The sequence below is a fragment of the Anomaloglossus baeobatrachus genome, chromosome 1 (genome assembly GCF_048569485.1).
Source record: "Anomaloglossus baeobatrachus isolate aAnoBae1 chromosome 1, aAnoBae1.hap1, whole genome shotgun sequence".
Classification (NCBI taxonomy): Eukaryota; Metazoa; Chordata; class Amphibia; order Anura; family Aromobatidae; genus Anomaloglossus; species Anomaloglossus baeobatrachus.
In genome coordinates, this window is record NC_134353.1 from 28951539 (window position 1) to 28972083 (window position 20545).

A 20545-nucleotide genomic window follows, 5' to 3' on the forward strand; every position below is an offset into this window, starting at 1 on the left:
CTTCCATCCAGCAGTTGGCACATATGTAGAGATAATAAATTGCACAATGATGACAAGTTTCTGATGAGCTATTAGCCATGCTGGAAAAACATTTGTACAGAAGAAAAAGTTTGAAATTTTAAATTGTCATTGAGCAGGGGTGGAACTTTGTGAGGGGCCAAACTGTTCAGGGGTGGGGCTTTCTGTTTAACAAAGGTCTTCTTTCATCCAACATTTGGCACATATATAGAAATAACTAATTCTGATGAGCAATTACTCTTGCTAGAAAAAAAAGGAGTGTAGAAGAAACTGATATTTTAAATAGTCATTGAGCAGGGGTGGGATATTGTGAGGGGCCAAACTGTTCAGGGGTGGAGTTTTCTGTTTAAAAAAGGTCTTTTCCATCCAGCAGTTGGCAGATATGTAGAAATCATTAAGTGCAAAAGGATGACAAGTTTCTGATGCGCTATTAGCCATGCTGGAAAAAAAAAATCTGTACAGAAGAAACAGTTTTGAAATGGTCATTGAGCAGGGGTGGGACTTTGGGAGGGGCCAAACTGCTCAGGGGTGGAGCTTTCTGTTTAAAAAAAAAAGGTCTTCTTTCATCCAACATTTGGCAGATATATAGAAAAAGTTAATTCTGTAGAGCAATTACTCATGCTGGAAAAAAATCTGTATAGAAGAATCCATTTGATATTTGAAACTCATTGAGCAGGGGTGGGGCATGGGGAGGGGCAAAATTGCTCAGGGGTGGAGCTTTTTGTTTAAAAAAGGTCTTCTTTCATTTAGCAGTTGGCAGATATATAGGAATAATTCATTTCAAAATAATGATAAGTTTCTGATGAGCAATTACCCATGCCGAAAAAAAAAAAAAAGTCATGTGACACAAGTGACATCAATACTATCTACATATACAATATAATAGTCCATCAATCTTTGTGTGACTCCAGTTTACCTGCAGCCCTTTGTCCTTCATCTTGGAGACCATTATATGAGCGTGTGCAGCTGTCGTTACTGAAGACATCCATAACAGTTTTATCTGCTGTACAGGAGACTGCCTCTCTACGCTACACTGACTTGTCGGAAACAAAGCCAAGAAATGCAAATGAGTCGCGTCAAGTTAATGCATGTTATTTTTATTCTATATATTTCAGTGTTACATTTGTGAAAGATAAAAAGTTGCTTTACATCTGAGAGGTATATGTGCTTGTCAATTGGAAGACATAACATTTTGCCTGCCACACAAGTAGAGTATAAGGTGCGTGCAGATGCCAGCGGCCCGCTGTCATAGACGTCAGACTTACCCTTCTGAGATGACGTGACATTGTCTTGGCTCCTTCACAGTCATTTCTTTATAATGGCACAGATCCCAGATATTTATATGCTCTGTTATATAACTTTATGATACAAATCTCTTATTATTTCTTATATAAGTCACTCTAGTCCAAGCCTAAGTCTAAGTCTAGATTTTTGGTACAATGAGTAGTCTACATTTTGGTATTAACATGATTAAACACTCTGATGGCAGCCACAGTCATACACATAAAATAACCAGCTAAGGACCACAATCTCCTCTAAACCAGTGACATCACTGGGCTGATGACATCACAACTTATTCTATGATGATAAATATTCATACAGTCAACAGACTGGTCGCCCTCGCTGTGTTTAATACTGTAAAACCCTATCTATAGGTTAAGGACAAGTCCAGAATGATCATCTATATGGCACTGTGCTCACAATAGATGGCCATAGAGAGCGATAACATAGGACAAGGAATGGTCCATAGAGAGTGAGAACATAGGACAATGAATGGTCCATAGAGAGTTAGAACATAGGACTAGTGATGGCAATAGTGAGAGAGAACATAGGATGAGGCATGGCCATTGAGAGCGAGAACATAAGACGAGGGATGGTCCATAGAGAGCAAGAACATAGGACGAGGGATGGCCATAGAGAGCGAGAACATAGGATGAGGGATGCTCCATAGAGAGTGAGAACATAGGACGATGGATGGTCCATAGAGAGTGAGAACATAGGACTAGGGATGGCCATAGTGAGAGAGAACATAGGATGAGGCATGGCCATAAAGAGGGAGAACATAAGACGAGGGATGGTCCACAGAGACCAAGAACATAGGACGAGGGATGGCCATAGAGAGCGAGAACATAGGATGAGGGATGGTCCATAGAGAGCAAGAACATAGGACAAGGATGGACATAGAGAGCAAGAACATAGAACGAGGGATGCTCCATAGAGAGTGAGAACATAAAACGAGGGATGGTCCATAGAGAGCGAGAACATAGGACGAGGGATGGCCATAGAGAGTGAGAACATAGTATGAGGGATGGTCCATAGAGAGCGAAAACATAGGACGAGGGATGGTCCATAGAGAGCGAGTATATAGGACATGATGGCCAATGCTTACTAAGATCAATACACTGGATTTCTGGTGTACTTTACACCAATGTTTTGTTAGAAACGTTTTTTGACCGATTTAGTAGAAACACCATGAGTGCTGTGTTCAAAACCTTTCCTTGAGAATGAGCATTGATAAGCAGAGTGGTAATTTGGGCCAGAGCCATTATCAGCCTTTGCCATTTGTTTTGGCACAAATTGACGAACTAAAGTATGATAAGTAAAAAGAAGATGATGGACGTCAAGCCCAATGAGCCAGAACAATCACACTGGGTGCATCTACGAAAAGCCACCATAGGTATCAAGAAGGAAACAGGAAAATCCTTGACACATTTTCTCACAGAATGGAGAGAATCTTAGATGGAAGCCCACCTGAACAGCTTGTGTAGTCACACAGGCATAACATGAAAGGTGGCCATACACAATAGAGATGGCTAAGCCAACGTCCGGTGACAGCTCACAAAGTTGACTCAGCCGTGAATATTTTTGTCCTTATTGATATTCAACCTGGTTTGAGATTTTTAATGACAAGCAATCTTTCTTGGAACATTTTTTCAAGGAATGATCATTTATGGACAAAATATTTTACTTTATGGAACCTTTCCCAAGATCTTGTGTCCGGCTATCGCATAAACTGTGTGGTTAATGTGTCATTGGTAGGTTAAATAATCAGTCTTCTCTGATTTCACCTGATGAATATTCACTATGGTTGAAATCTTCCATTCTTATCAAAACTCTAATCTGTATGGGCATGTTAACTAGTGTGACAGAACAAAGGGTTAATCTAGAACTGATAAACACTGGCTCAGTCAATAGCTCCAGTATCTCTCCTAAGTTCCCCATAGATGGGAAACTAACCAGAGAGCCACTGCCAGACTCCTCTGCATCCTGCAAGTTCCTCTTTGTCCTGCAGGCTTCTCAGTGTCCTGCAGGTTCCTCTGTGTCCTGCAGGCTTCTCAGTGTCCTGCAGGTTCCTCTGTGTCCTGCAGGCTTCTCAGTGTCCTGCAGGCTTCTCAGTGTCCTGCAGGTTCCTCTGTGTCCTGCAGGCTTCTCAGTGTCCTGCAGGCTTCTCAGTGTCCTGCAGGCTTCTCAGTGTCCTGCAAGTTCCTCTGTGTCCTGCAGGCTTCTCAGTGTCCTGCAGGTTCCTCTGTGTCCTGCAGGCTTCTCAGTGTCCTGCAGGCTTCTCAGTGTCCTGCAGGCTTCTCAGTGTCCTGCAGGTTCCTCTGTGTCCTGCAGGCTTCTCAGTGTCCTGCAGGCTTCTCAGTGTCCTGCAGGCTTCTCAGTGTCCTGCAGGTTCCTCTGTGTCCTGCAGGCTTCGCAGTGTCTTCCTGAAGGCTCCTCAGTGTCTTCCTGAAGGCTTCTCAGTGTCTTCCTGAAGGATTCGCAGTGTCTTCCTGAAGGCTTCGCAGAGTCTTCCTGAAGGCTTTTCAGTGTTCTGCAGGCTTTTCAGTGTCTGGTAGGCTTTTCTGTATCCTGCTGGCTTCTCAGTGTCCTGAAGGCTCCTCAGTGTCCTGCAGGCTTCTCAGTGCCCTGCTGAATCCTCAGTGTCCTTCAGGCAGCTTTACGTCCTGCTGAATGATGATTCAGCAGGGCACTGAGCATTCAGCAGGACGTCAAGCTGCCTGAAGGACACTGAGGATTCAGCAGGGCACTGAGCAGAGTCCTGCTGAATCATCAGAGTCCAGTCGAATCCTCAGTGCTCTACTGGTTCCTTAGTGCCCTGTTGGCTTCTGAGTGTCCTGTGGGCTCCTCAGTGTCCTGTAGGCTCCTCAAGGTCCTGCAGACTCCTCAGTACCCTGCTGGCTCCTCAGTGCCCTGCTGGATCTTCAGTGTCCTGAAGGCTTCTTTTGTACTGCTGGCTTCTCAGTGTCCTGCAGGTTCCTAGTGTTCTGCAGGCACCTCAAGGGCCCTGCTGACCCCTTAGAACCCTGCTGGCTCCTAACTGTCCTGTTGACTCTTTAGAACCTTGCTGGCTCCTCAGTGTCCTGCAGGATCCTTAGTGCCCTACTGGTTCCACAGAGTCCTGCTAGCTCCTCAGTGCCCTACAGGCTCCAATGTGTTCTGCTGCGTATTCTGTGTTCTGCAGACCTCTATAGCATGGGTTTAACCCTTGGAGAAAAAAAAGGGTTTGCTGGATCCATCACTCCCAAGTTCATCTGTCAGGGATCAGTCAAAAAGGCCCCAAAGTTTCATTGTCACCCAAACTGTCCAATATTGGCAATTTGTCTGTTTAGTCTATTGTCTATGGGGGACTTAAAGGGATGAACAATAGATTGACAGGTTAATGTCAACCCAACAGAACAGGTTAAATTCAGGAATCTCCTTATGGCATGGCTGTCGCTGGGTAGCAGAATGATGTTCTAGATGTACATAGTATTCCCACCACTGGGTGCAACATTGAGAGAAAATATTTTATTCCCTCCACCAGTGACTTTGCGGCACCATTAGGCTCAGTCTTATACCTTTACGATAAGACGGTGTGTAGTTTTACCCTCGTTATAGTTATATAAACAGTGGACCTTAATCCTCTTATATTTTCAGCATTTTAATCCCTGACATGTTAGTTTGGCAACAGTTCTAGAAAAATATTAATACACGCAATCGATTGTAGTGTAAAAGACACCAGCGGAGACGGGACAAGATGTTCTACAGTGCCGTGCTATTAAGTCCCTCTGTGGCCAAATGGGTAATACAACCATAGAGGAGAGCTCAGCTCTAATGTGGAGATTAGAAAGAACTGAGCATATCTGTAATGGATCACATGCAAAACACAGACTGAACGTAGGCGAAGTCAAAACGCGCCTACGTCTGAGCGAGTGACACCTGGACCAAAAATTGGTGTAATTTCCCTACTGGCAGTATTGGAGCCATTGGGTTTTACTGTAAGGCTTAAGTCAACTAATATCGCAATGGAAAGATGGTGCATCTTCCCAGGGGATGAGAGAGGAGGATCCTGATACTTCATACAAATGGGATTTCTCCAGTTTCCCGTGGAATTATCCATTGGGAGGGCACTAGAATAAAACCACCAAAGTAGTACAGATCCCTCTAAGCTCCTGGTAGGTGAGGCTGCCCTGATGAATGATGTAACATGACCTTGTATTATCATAATCACATATCACTTGCCCTCTCCTGCATGTTTTCCATTAATTAATGCACTAAGAATCAATTACGTGTGGTTCAAGGGCCTGTTCTCTAATTATATAGCGCGGGTGTAATGTCATTATCAGCCACACTCAATTCCCTGTCCTACAATCAGTGGTTGCAGGGTGGGTTGGAGTACTTGTGTTTTCAGACTCTCCTGCGTCATTACACAGGGCAGAATAATTAATTAGCAATTAATGGAATGTGCACAAAGCTGTCATTGCTCATCCTCCATATCTTTCGGGAACCAATTACTTTTCCTATATGATAACATCTCGATCTCTAACTCCTGTTAGATTCCCTACGAGATAACCCAACTTCATTGAGCTCTCCCTATTTTATGACCCTGATCTACCGCTGATATTAAAGTTAACATGTATGGATTCTTTTACACTTTTTATCTAAACAGTCCTTTAAAACTAGACTTCATGATGACCACAACCCCATCATGGCATAACTCTTCTTTGACATCAAAATGACCATGACAACACCATGACATGACACTACTAAGATCTCAGGATGACCACGACCACACCATGACATGACTCTACAAAGACCTCAGGATGACCATGACATGACTCTACAAAGACCTCAGGGTGACCATGACCACACCATGACATGACTCTGCTATGAACTCAGGATGAAGATGTCCACATGATGACATAACTCTACTAAGACCTCAGGGTGACCATGACCACACCATGACATGACTCTACTATGACTTCAGGATGAAGATGACCACATAATGACATAACTCTACTAAGACCTCAGGATGACCATGAACACACCATGACATGGTTGCACAAAGACGTCAAGGTGACCATGACGACACCATGACATGACTCTACTATGACATCAGGATGACCATGACACAACATGACTATACTATGATATCAGGATGACCATGACCACATCATGGCATGACTCTACTATGATCTCACAAAGTCTATGATCACAAGTTGATATGACTCAACTATGACTATAAGATAACATGACTTGACTATGACCATGATCTCATAATGACGACCACAGGATGACATGATTCGACTATGACCCCATGATGGCCATAACCATACAATGCTGTGACTTGACTATGGCCATGTTTGAACAATGAAATGATTCCACTATGACCAAGGCCATATAAAGATAATATTCCACCATGACAATGGCCTAAGGATGGCCATAACCACACAATGACATGACTTGACAATGTCCATGGTCATACGATGGCCATAACCTGACAATGAGAATATGTTTCAAGTGTAGTAATAAGGCGGTAGCTCTTTAATAAATCAAGTTTATCTTGTTGTTACACTGTAAGCTGCAAATTCAGATGGATCTTTGGGATGATATACCAAGATTTTGTTGCCTTTCACCTATAGAAAATATTTCTCAGTAGGCCAATTTCCCAGGCGCTAATGTTCACATGTATATGGAATTTCCCAAAAATGTTTTTTAATCAGATCTTGGTAAATTAGCAATGTAATTTGTTGCTCTACAAGAATTAAATTCACTGTCAGTTTATGCATTAAGCTTTGTTTCCCAATTATCACAATGACTTTGTAATCGTAAGATTGTTAGAATCAAGTTTCCTCTCGTCTTCGCATCATTTGTAACTTGAAAAAAATCAACACAGAAGAAAATGTCACCCAGATTCAATCATTCTGTCAGAGCATCATGGGCAGTATAGTACTCAACGTTTGACAAAAGACCCTCTCTACCCATCTTACAACTGGTAGACGACCAGCGACAGAACATGAAATGTGGAGAGTGTAGACAAACTACACAACAGAAGGAATGGCTGATGTGGTCATCTTATTAAAAATGTAAATGGTTTTATCTAAACATCCAAGAAAACCAACAAAAGTTGGGTTATGAAGACTACGTGCGATTGTTGTCAACCTAAAAAGCGTAAAGACTGGAAGGGATCTCATCCAATGGGATATGGAGGAACATTTACTAACTAGATTTCTTCTTATACGAAGAAACACTGACCATTCAAATGTTAATTAATATTGTCCAGTGTAACAGAAACATTGACCATCTAGAAGTGAAGAGATATCGTACGTAAAAGTATGAAGAAACATTGACCATCTAGAAGTGAAGAGACCTCAAGCCAAGAAAACAAGACCAACCAGTTGTGAAGATATGTCATCCAGAGTGGTATAATGACACACTGACCATCTAGAAATGAAGCGATATTGTACATAAAAGTATGAAGAAACATTGACCATGTAGAAGTGAAGAGACCTCAGCCAAGATAACTTGACAAACTAGTTGTGAAGATATGTTGCCCAGAGTGGTATGACGACACACTGACCATCTAGATGGGAAAGGATCCCAATTCATGTCATATAAGAAAAGATCTAGGAAAATCGATTCATTCAGGGTGGAAAAGACGATGGCAAATGTAATCTGGAGAATCATTGACCAACCAGATCTGAAGAGAAATCATCCGTAGTAATATAAAGAAACATTGATCATCTAGATGTAAAAAGATCTTCTGCATAATATGAAGAAACACTGTCCTTCTAGATTGGGAAAAGATCCTGGTCACTGTAATATCAAGGAAACACTGACCACCTAGAAGTAAGGAGATCTTCGCCAAAATAATATAAACATTGATCAACTATATGTGGATAGATGTCATCTATGGAAATATGAAGAAATAATGACTAACTAGATGTAAAGACATCCGACCCTGTTTGAGATAAAAAACATTGCCCAACTACGTCAAGAGTTCTTGTCTACGGTAATGTAAAGAAACATTCACCATCCAGATATGAGGAGATCTTAATCGTTGTTAAATGAAGAAACATTGACCAGCTAGATCAGAGAAGATCTTTCCAGTTAAATGTAATAACACTTGCCCAAGTAAGATGAGTAAGATTTTCAGTAGTCCAGTTAGGTAAGACCAAGTAATGTAAGATGAAATTAATCGAGATATGTAAGACCCATTCTGGAGATGCACAATAATAATCAAACCTGGATAAATATGATGACCTCCAACTTAGGAGATATCGTCTAATGAGGTATATTAATACAGATAAGTGTACCAGGCAACAAAAGTAAATGAAAGAAAAAAAATTCAAGAACTGGAGCTTCCTATCCATTTTCCAGCCTTGTTTAATGAAAGCTAGCACTGGAGGCCATGATCTAACATCTACAGTAGAGGAGGTCCATCACTTGACCGTGATGACTGAGTTTCCTACATCTCTACTACGTGCCCTCCTGCCAATGGTTTAACCTACATGATATATTACCGGTAGAATCCATGTTGGAGCCGTACAGTAAGTGATCATTCACATGTGAGAGGAAGCATTTTTTTCCTACATACAATAATAAAGATTTTACATGTCCGCTACATACATTATTTTGTGCAGGTGTTTGCTCCATTACAAATATTTAGGCAGTGTCAGTATATACTATTCATACAAGAAGGATTCAGACCAAAGTTGAAAGATCTCAAGATGGCCTTCATGTGGAGAGAAGACGCCCTGGTGAGCTCCTCAGGATGGCCAGGAGCTTCTCATGATGATGAGCTCCTACAGCCACCCATTCCTATTATCGTAGATAGTAAAAGTGCAAGGGTTTAATAACTGGAGTACAGGCCACTGGCAGATCCAGCTAGTATCGGCTAACAATTAGTTGTCCGTGGTGTTCATACACATAAAATTAGTGATTGTTATAAAAAGCTGCATTTGCTATGGTAATACTAAGATGCCCATTCACAATTTTTTTTTCTCCATACTCCCTTATAATTAGACGAGCTCAGCTTAGCCAAGTGGGTATATTTTAACATGGAGAAGCAGATGCTGAAACCTCAGGACGTGCATGCTGAAATCCAACATGCCTGATACCATCTCCACCCAATATTTGCCAATGGGGAGAAGTCAGAACACCCCATACTCATGAGGGAGTCAACTGATCCCAATCAGCAGGTTGGAAAACTTAACTCCAATGTGTATAGGCACTGTCAGGGTAAACAATCATTCAGCCACTCCATATTCCTCCCAGCTCTCTCAAATGTGTGTCCACTCAATTCAGGGGTATAAGGCTGGCCAAACATTAGAAATCTCCAGACTGAATGTTTTTGTTCAACAGCTATCTCCACTAACCCCATGAATAGGGAGAGAGGAGTAAGCTTCTGCCCGACAACACTGGTGGTGTCTTATATTTCTGACAGCAAAAAAAATTAGAAGTTAAAATCCAACTTTTCGACCCATATCTCCACACACATTGGCCAACTTTCCGATCCATACTTCCCTTCCTATATCTCCCATCACATCGGCCAATTTCCAGATCCATATATCCCCTCACATCGACCAACTCCCCAACCAATATCTCCTCTCACGTAGACCAACTTTACGATCCATATCTCCCCTCCATATCTCCCCTCACATTAGCCAACTTCCCGAACAATACCTCCTGTCCTATATCTCCCCTCACTTCGGTCAACTTCCCAATCCATAGCTCCCCTCACATTGGCCAACTTCCCAATACATATCTCCCCTCCATATCTCCACTCACATTGACCAACTTCTCAATCCATATCACCCCTCATATCAGGCAACTTCCCGATCCATATATCCCCTCACACCAGCCAACTCCCAGATCCATATCTCCCTTCCCATATTTTAACTCATAATGGCCAATTTCAAAATCCATATCTCCCCTTACATCGATCAACGTCCCATTGTATATCGTCACTCGCATCTGGTATTGGCTGAGAGTTGTGAGGGTCCTAAACAAATTAGATGGTTGACCCAGTTCCACGAGAAATTGGTGGGTATGACGGACATACACCTAATGTTTATGGCCAACTTGAGCTGCTGCCAGATGCCTTTGGCAGGTGGTCATCTCTCATGACAACGAAAATTGGAGCATACCAATATCCAACATGCCCGACCCGTTAGGGTAAAGCTGGGACTCCACAATACACATTACACAGTTGATCCACTCAGCCAAAATTATGGAGTTTATGTTAATTCTTCCTTTTCGGATCATCGTTAGTAGCTGACATTAGACTTGGTGGCATCAATAGAAGCCATAATTTATCTACTCAAAATACTGATCTTTAACACAACTTTAAGTGAGTAATTAAGCACGGTAAGTGATATTCCTAGACATTTCAATTAAGTCAATGACGATTATATAATTTCATAATATCTCATTTGTATCAGAATTAATTAAATTCCGTTAGTAGGAGCCAATGAGACTCAATGACCGAAGCTAAGGCATATCCGACAAGTCACGTGACGCCAAGCCGCGCCTTAACGAAGTCACACTCTATGGTGCACATGACGCTGGTGCCGGATACTGGAGTCGTGATAGTAAAAAGTTTTTCTTTTTTTAATTAACCATGTGATGTCAGGTTTAGTGTTAACTACCGAACTGGGTCAAGTGACATCGTGAAGCTCCTAGAGGTGAAACTGTGCCACGTGACCCTAGTGCCATCAGTCTTCGAGTTAATGATGTTGCTCTAGATCATGTTTTGCAGGCTAATTGAATGGATCATTCACTTTTCATGCAGCGATTGTGATTGTATGAGAATTTTTTTTGCTTTTTTTTTTTTTTTTTTTTTAAATAACCTAATGGTTTTTATAAAAGTGTTGGTACCACATTATTGTGCTATTTCTTGTCCCCCCCCTTGGTAAGACATGAATCGAGTTACTCCTCTACCTCGGAGAGTTGATAGTTCTGGAAATGTGTTAATTTTCCCCAGCTGTCGGGGACGAGGGAGAGTTCAGGTGTTCGTCTGTTCCTTGCTTTGTGGTAAGTGACAGGGAAGCGGGGGGCAGGGAGACTTTATGCTTCGTTGTTCGGTGACGAGGTGACCGAATTTGGCTTACAATCCTTTGTTGTAGACCACCGTCCGAGAGGTGGTGTTCATCGCAATTTCTGGCTCCAGTCGTGAGGTCTCAATCTGTCAAAGAGCAAACAGTGAAATATCAGTCAATGTCATGGACCTGGGAAAAAAAATATTTTCAAATATGGAAGATGTACAAACAATAAAGCAAAAGTCACATTTTACATCATCATCGTTACTCGTCTGATCTGGAGGCCTGGACTTTGTCTGACCAGCGTGGTTTAGCTATAGGGGTTCAGCCTAATTACGATATCAATGTGATGTAAGCGTCCAGACTTTTGTGGACTTTAGTTGGTATTAAAGGGCTTGTCCATGATGAGAAATATATGGTCAAGTTCTTCTAAAAACAGCCCCACACCTGTCCATGGATTCTATCTAGTAATGTAGCTAAATAACAAACCTATGGAAGGGTGTGGCACAGTTTTTGGGAAACCTGGACAACCCATTTTAACTTAAAACCAGACACCTACTGTCACGAATGTGTCATGGTTGACAGACAGTGCTGTGGTGTCCGGCAGTAGAAGGTCCCGGCGTTTCGCTGTACAAACTGTTCCCTGACCTGCTCTTCTTCCTGCTGTGGTGTTAATGGTATCCTATGTATATTCTCTGATTGGGGATAATCCTTTTCCTTTTAAACCCTGTGGATTTCCTCACTTTTCTCCTGCTAATCATCACTTCCCATTGTGTCCTTAAATATCTACATTTCCCCTTGGTGTTTGCTGGTGATAGAGTTAAATTCCTATAAAGGTTTTGGATGCAAGCAGTCTGCTTGTATTCATCAGAAGAGACATTGTTGTTTGTTGCTGTTCCTCTCCCTGAGTCTTCTTGGATATAAGTAATTCATTAATTTCCCCTTGTTTGTGCTCCCTGTATCTTCTCTAGAGCTTAGTGGGGTTAAGTGCTTATCCCATGTATTCCCTACCTGGGGCCCAGTTCAGGGTCAGCCAGGGCCAGGTATACTGCTTGGCGTATAGGTGAGGAACCTATCTAGGGTGGTCAGGGAAGCAGAGGGCCAACTAATAATAGGACTCTACTGGATGCGTGCGTCACTTATATGTGAGATCCAATAAAAAGATGAAGACTAAAGAAGTGGAAAGAGGTGGGGCGGGAGGAAAGTTATAGGGTTTTATGGAAAGTTCATCTTTGCTAAATAGAAAAAAAAATAAAAAAGGGGAGAACCCCCATCAAATGGCTCACAAAAAAAACATTTGGAGTCCAATTGGTAGAAACCCATGCATCAAAATTTCCCAAGAATCCATCCAATCGTACCAGGTACATGTGAATTAAAAAACAAAAATACAAAATATTCCAGATCAACAAAGATAAAAAATATGACTCGTCTGTATGTACCAAGTTGTTGTATGTGCAGGGTGCTGTGAAAACGAAGAGAATCCCCAACTGTGGGACCGACCGAGGACTTCCAGGGTCGGGGAACCTATCGCCTCACAGAAAGAGTCTCGGAAAACTTTCTTTAAGATTGGTGAAATTTGATCTGTGGGAGTAGGATAACAACTCAGCTCCAGAGTAATTGTCACAGAAGCAGAACCGCTTATTATGGAACTTACACAGGATTTCCCAAGAAGGTTGAATCAATGAATAAGACACTAGATATACTCTACATCTCCAGCCACTGGGATCTACCCATGAGTATATAATTTTTGTATATGTTCCTTAAATATAACATGAATTTTAAGACATATGACCAATCATCACCAGAAAAAGTTCTTCCATATTCTCTAACGCCCTCGGTAATAAAGGTTTGGACTTACTCTTTAGAGAGGACATCCCCCAACAGGTTGTCCATCAACGACATTGTATGGCCAAAATGTGAGAGCAAAGCAGGTTGTCTCAAAATGTCTGGTCGGTACAGAAAAGAGGTTGAATATTGAGAATTTGAATTTTCGACGCTCCAGTCTGTAGCCTACAACCCATTCCCGTGGGTAAGAGAGGATAATCCATCAAGGACCTTAAATGCATCGGTCTAGATGATGGAGACAAAGACTTCTTAAGCTTAAAGAATAGTCAAAGAGATTTAAGGAGTTGCAGAATGGAAAGGAGATCATATCTATGGGGGATGACTCCTCAATAATGACATGGGATGTTTTGGAGAAATTTGCAATGGTATTTCCAACCCCTGAGCTCTGGATAAGGTCCAATATGCAAGAACTCAAGACTACTGATGCTTTAGATTAGGTGGACTCACCAAGACTACCGATGCTTTAGATTAGGTGGGCTCACCAAGACTACCGATGCTTTACATTAGGTGGACTCACCAAGACTACCGATGCTTTAAATTAGGTGGACTCACCAAGACTACCGATGCTTTAGATTAGGTGGACTCACCAAGACTACTGATGCTTTAGATTAGGTGGACTCACCAAGACTACCGATGCTTTAGATTAGGTGAACTCACCAAGACTACCGATGCTTTAGATTAGGTGGACTCACTAAGACTACCGATGCTTTAGATTAGGTGGGCTCACCAAGACTACCGATGCTTTAGATTAGGTGGACTCACGAAGACTACCGATGCTTTAGATTAGGTGGACTCACGAAGACTACCGATGCTTTAGATTAGGTGGACTCACTAAGACTACCGATGCTTTAGATTAGGTGGGCTCACCAAGACTACCGATGCTTTAGATTAGGTGGGCTCACCAAGACTACCGATGCTTTAGATTAGGTGGACTCACCAAGACTACCGATGCTTCAGATTAGGTGGACTCACGAAGACTACCGATGCTTTAGATTAGGTGGACTCACCAAGACTACCGATGCTTTAGATTAGGTGGACTCACCAAGACTACCGATGCTTTAGATTAGGTGGACTCACCAAGACTACCGATGCTTTAGATTAGGTGGACTCACCAAGACTACCGATGCTTTAGATTAATGTAGACTCATCAAGAAAATGGGACTTTACGAAGAAAAGATCTGGAAGATGCACAGTAAAAGTGGTGGGATATACATTTCGAGAGATCGAACCAAATTTCTCTGGATTATTCACTTATGAAAATAATTAATGGTTATTCAAATAATTCTTATAAAAAAGAACAGACATCTCGGAGCGGAAGCCTGAAGGCTGCTATACTTGTAGAGAGACCCTCAAGACTTTCATTATTTACCGTACTTCATAAATTACTATTTTGAAATGTTGTGATAGAGGCGGCTATAATGTGTTGCAGCTAATTATAATTAAGATACATCACCATAATGCAGGAGTGAGTGGAGGACGTTATCAGATCTGCTGGTGAACCGTGCAAGCAAACATATGGCTCCGACGTCAGCGCCTCGTATATATCACTGCATGCAAGGTAGATCAGCCGCGAGGAGCAGGGACAACGCAACATACTTCACTGGTGCAGCGCAAACAACAAACCCAATATGCTCAGCAAATACTGGCGATAAACCTGAGGATCACCTTTATATAAGGAAATTTACACCTGAAGTATAAATTTAATCAGCATAAAAAGGTAGAGCACTAAGAGATCATTACATTACTTATCCTGTACTATTCTCAAGAGCTGCACTCACTATTCTGCTGGTGCAGTCACTGTGTACATACAGTACATTACTTGTCATGTACGGATCCCGAGTTACATCCTGTATTATACTCCAGAGCTGCACTCACTATTCTGCTGGTGCAGTCACTGTGTACATACAGTACATTACTTGTCATGTACGGATCCTGAGTTACATCCTGTATTATACTCCAGAGCTGCCCTCACTATTCTGCTGGTGCAGAACATTACATTACTAATCCTATACACACAGTAGACTCTGAAGCCTGCAAAATTGTGAATGCCGCACTGGAGTACAGTGCATTGTGAAAGTATTTAGGCTGCTTTCACACCTCCGGTTTTAGCAGAGGTGGCCAATCCGGCTCTAAAACCTATGCAACGGATGCGGCGACAATACCGCATCCTTTGCATAAGTTTTTGACATGAGGCCCGTCCGTTTTTTGCCGCTTGCGGCACGCTACTAAGCATGCGCAGTGGAAAAAAATGCATGCGGCGGCCGGATGCGGTGTTTGCGAAGCGGTTTTTTTTGCCGGACAAAAAAACGTGCCAGGCAACGTTCCATCCGGCCGCCGCATCGGCTAAATCTGCCGCATGGGGCAAAAACCGAACCGAACGCAAGCCAATGCGGCACACATCCTGCACTAATGAATGTCTATGCAAAAAAAACGCAACCGGCGGCAAAAAAAAAACGGTTACGTTTTTTCTGCAAAGCGCCGGATTGTGCCGCACAGGAAAAAACGGATGTGTGAAAGCAGCCTTACCCCCTTGGCTTTTCACCTATTTTGTTACATTACAACCTGTGTTTAAATATTTTTGTAATCCGATTTGTGTGTGATGCATCAGGACTAAATTTTCTAAGTTGGGGAAGTGAAGTGAGAATTATATAGGCAAGAATTAAATTTATGGGATAAAATAAAAACCTCTTTTGCTATGAAGCCCCTAAAAATTTGTGGTGCAAGCAATTACCTTCATAAGTCACATGCCTAATGAGATGAAGTCTACCTATGTGCCATCTAAGTGTCCTGGGGTCTGTCAGTGTATACACACACTTTTTCTAAAAGGCTACAGAGGCTGCGATACCATTAATCAAGAGGTACCACCATGAAGAACCAGGAGTCTCCAAACAAGACCATAAAGACAAAGGAAATCTCCAAACAACATCAAAAAAACCAAGGAGATCTCCAAACAACACTATAAAGATCAAGGAGACCTCCAAATAACACCATGAAGATCAAGGAGATCGCCAAACAACACCATGAAGATCAAGGAGGTCTGCAAACAACACTATAAGGCTGGTTTCACACTACGTCTTTTTAACATCCGTTGAAAACGTTTTTTTAGCGGAAGTACGGATCCAGTGCAAATGCGTTTTCATTTCAATGCATTTGCAATGGACTCCCGTCCACCTGCGTTCACCTGCGTTTGCGTGCGGATCCGGTGACTTGCAGTTTTTTAACATGTTTCAAAAACGCTACTTGTAGCGTTTTTGAGCTGCGTCAAAATACTGCAAGTCACCGGATCCGCACTATAACGCACGCAAACGCAGGTGAACGCTGGCGTGCTGATAGACAGGATCCTGCTTTTGTACTGAGCATGCCCAGAAACTACTGAGCATGCCCAGAACCAGTCTCGCGTGATCTGTCTCTCTCTCCTCCTCCCTCCCTCACCCTCTCTCTCTCTATCTGTCTTTCCCCCTTCCTCCCTCCCTCCCTCTCCCCCACCTGAGAGCTGCGGACACTCGTAACCAAGGTAAATATCGCGTAACCACTTCTCTTAGTTACCCGATGTTTACGTTGGTTACGCGTGCAGGCAGTCCTGCTCCTAGCAGCTGCAGACACTCGTAACCAAGATAAATATCGGGTATCCAAGGCCGATGTTTACCTTGGTTACCAGCGTCTGCAGCTGTCAGAAGCCTCCTCCCAGTCTAGTTCCCCTCACTCCCGATCACATGACTCCAATGCCCGCCCCTAAACATCCAGTGCAGGATCCTGCAAAATAACATATGCGTTTGCATACGTTATTTGCTGTAAAAGCAGGATCCGTACTTCCGCTAAAAAAACGTTTTCAGCGGATGTTAAAAAGACGTAGTGTGAAACCAGCCTAAAAGGCAAGGAGATCTCCAAACAACACCATGAAAAAAAAAGGTCTCCAAACAACACCAAGAAAACCAAGGAGATTTCCAAACAAGACCATGAAGATCAAGGAGATCTCCAAACAACATCATGAAGAGAAAGGAGATCTCCAAACAACATAATGAAAAAAAGGAGGTCTCCAAACAACATCATGAAGACCAAGGAGATATCCAAACAAGACCATGAAGACCGAGGAGATCGCCAAACAACACCATGTAGATCAAGGATATCTCTAAACAATACCATGAAGATCAAGGAGGTCTGCAAACAACACCTGAAGACCAATGAGATCTCTAAACATCTCTAGGAAGACCAAAAAGTTCTCCAAACAAGACCATAAAGACCAATGAGATATCCAAACAACACCATGAAGACCAAGGAGATCTCCAAACAAGTCAGAGACAAAGTGGTGAGAAGAACAAGTCAGGGTTGGGTTCTAAAAAAAATTATCCCAATCTCTGATGATCCCCGTAGCACCATCAAATCTATTATAATCAAATGGAAAAAACACGATGCCACAACAAATCTGCCAAGAGACGGCGACTCACTAATTCTCTCAGCCTGGGGAAAGAGGGAATTAATCAGAGAGACAGCGTAAAGACCAATGGTAACACAGAAGTTCTCAAGCAGAGACTGGAGAATCTGTCCATACAACCACAATAAGCCCTACACTCCATAGAGCTGGCTTTTATAGAACAGTGGCCAGAAAAATGCCTTTGATTAAAGCAAAAAATTGTTGGAAGACTCAATTATATTTTGCCAACAAACATGTGGGAGACTCCCCAAATGTATGGAGGAAGATGCTGTGGTCAGATGAGCCCAAAATTGAACTATTTGGTCACAACGGTAAATGCTATGTCTGATGCCAAACCAACACAGCTCATCACCCCAAGAATATCATCCCCACAGTGAAGCATGGTGGTGGCTGCATCATATTGGGGCGAGCTTTTTCGTCAGCAGGGACAAGGAAAATGGTACGAGTCCCAGGGCACGATGGATGGTGCAAAATACAGGGATATTCTTAAGCAAATCCTGTTTCAGTATACCAATGATTTTATACTCAGACGGGAGGTTCATCTTCCAATAAGACAATGACCCAAAGATACTGCTAAAGCAACACTCGTTTGGTGTAAGGGGAAATGTGTAAATGTTAATCCCAGACCTTAATCCAATGGAGAATCTGTGGTCAGACTTGAAGATCGCTGTTCACCAGAGGAAATATCTAACTGGAAGGAGCTGGAGCAGTTTTGCCTTTAGGAATGGGCAAAAATTCTAGTGGAAAGAAGTGGAAAGCTCATAGTGACTTATGCAAAGCGACTTGCAGCTGTAATTGCCACAAAAGGAGGCTCCACAAACTACTGACTTTAGGGGAGGGGGGGGGTGAATAGTTATGCACACTGAAGTGTTTAGTTATTTTGTCCTACTTGTTTTTTTTCTTCACATTAAAAGGAAAACCAAATGTTCACAGTTGTTGGCATGCTCTGTACATGATCGGATGGAAACCCTCAAAGGGGGCTGAATACTTTTGCAAAGCACTGTATATAACACAGATTATATGCCATGTTCAGCACAAGTGAGAAAAATTCTAGCTCTCTTTCGTTAGAAAATTAAAATTGTAAAAAAAAATATTTTTTGCAGAAGACAAAATACAAATGGAGGAAGATACGAGAGATCGTCTAGTAAAGATCAGAGCCCCAGCGGAGATGGAAAGGAAAATTAATCTGTACGGTAACAGCTAAATAGAGAAAAAAAATAGGGTAATGGCAGCGGTTGTGATGGGAAGCAACTGAAGTGTCATTCTTGGAGATCCAGTGCCCTGTGCTGAAGATCACTTAGGGTCCCAAGGGTTGGACCCCCAACTCCTTAAATTCCTATTGCTCTTCACTAGTTGTGATCATAGCAACCAAACCTCGGACTATTACATTACGTCCTGAAAAAAATGAAAACATTCTTGATTCTCCATCAGATTCAGTCATTTCTGGACTGAAATCTGATCCCAGGTGTCTTCTTCACGTTCCCAGTGTTGGTGTATACTGGTCAGGTCTCTCCTCCATGTTCCCAGTGTTGGTGTATACTGGTCAGGTCTCTTCTCCACGCTCCCAGTGTTGTTGTGTACTGGTCAGGTCTCTTCTCCACGTTCCTAGTGTTGGGAGCGTGGAGAAGAGACCTGACCAGTATACACCAACACTGGGAACGTGGAGAAGAGACCGGACCAGTACACAACAACACTGGGAGCGTGGAGAAGAGACCTGACCAGTATACACCAAGTGTTGTTGTATACTGGTCAGGTCCCTTCTCCACGTTCCCAGTGTTGGTGTATACTGGTCAGGTCTCTTCTCCACGTTCCCAGTGTTGGTGTATACTGGTGGTCAGTTCTCTTCTCCACGCTCCCAGTGTTGTTGTGTACTGGTCAGGTCTCTTCTCCGCAATCCAAGTGTTGGTGTATACTGGTTGGCTTATTTGGGGCTGTATACAGCTTTTTGAGGTCTGGGGACTGTGGGGACAATCCAGCTCCTCTACTTCATTGTTATTGAACCATTTCTTCCCCAATCTCGCTGTATGCTTCGGGTTGTTGTCCTGCTGGAACACTATGTCGTCCTTTTCATACCCATAGTACTCGAGTGTATGAAGTAACTCATCTTGTAAGATCCTCACATATAGCTCAGCATTGATTCTACCATCCATCCTGGTCAAGTATCCAACAACTTTGGCTGTGAAACACCCCCACATAATCAGCCTTCCTCCACTGAACTGGACAGTTCCTTCAATTTCCCGATCTCCTTTTCTCCTTATCTCTTCCAGACCCATTAGCTCCATCAGAGCCATCTACTGACTTTCGTCTCATCTCTTCAAATCTCCAGTTTCCAATCTTCCACTTTTTGTGCTTGTTTGTAAACTTGAGCTGACGCTTCTTATGATGATATTAGAGTTGCGGCTTCTTCACCTTTTTTCGGGTCACCATTCTAAACTTGTGTAACGCGCGTTGCCCGGTGCTTGCATGGATGTCTGTGATCTCACTATTATGGAGCACATGAGCCGCCTCCACTGCTGGGTTTCACCAGAACTGATAGACCTTGTGATGAGCGACTTGGTGACTCCAATATTTTGCCCAGACGTCACCTCTTGGCTTTTGAATGGATGGTCGGCCTTCATTTCTTATTCTTCCCACTGTCATGGCCTCACATGATGCAGTTTGGCAATTTTCTTGGCTGATAGATCGCTATCGATGAGCTGGATGTTGCTGTTTCTTCTCTTGGGTAATCTTCTTCATGGCTGCTCTTCAATTTGAATCAGTGACTTTTCACTTGAGAACCAACCTAATAACCCACTGAGCTATTAGGGAATGTATATACATATATATATATATACACACACACACAGTACAGACTAAAAGTTTGGACACACCTTCTCATTCAAAGAGTTTTCTTTATTTTCATGACTCTGAAAATTGTAGATTCCCACTGAAGGCATCAAAACTATTA

At 42.6% G+C, this 20545-nt stretch overlaps 1 protein-coding gene across 1 annotated transcript in view; it reads right to left on the reverse strand.

Moving 5' to 3' along the window:
• Window positions 1-1099: 1099 nt before the first annotated feature.
• Window positions 1100-20545, reverse strand: part of SFXN5 (sideroflexin 5) — a 261225-nt gene continuing 241779 nt past the window's right edge. Inside the window, exon 14 of the mRNA XM_075346236.1 lies at window positions 1100-11467. Coding sequence (XP_075202351.1) covers window positions 11390-11467 — 78 coding nt within the window. The 3' untranslated portion in view covers window positions 1100-11389. The remainder of the gene's footprint in view (window positions 11468-20545) is intronic.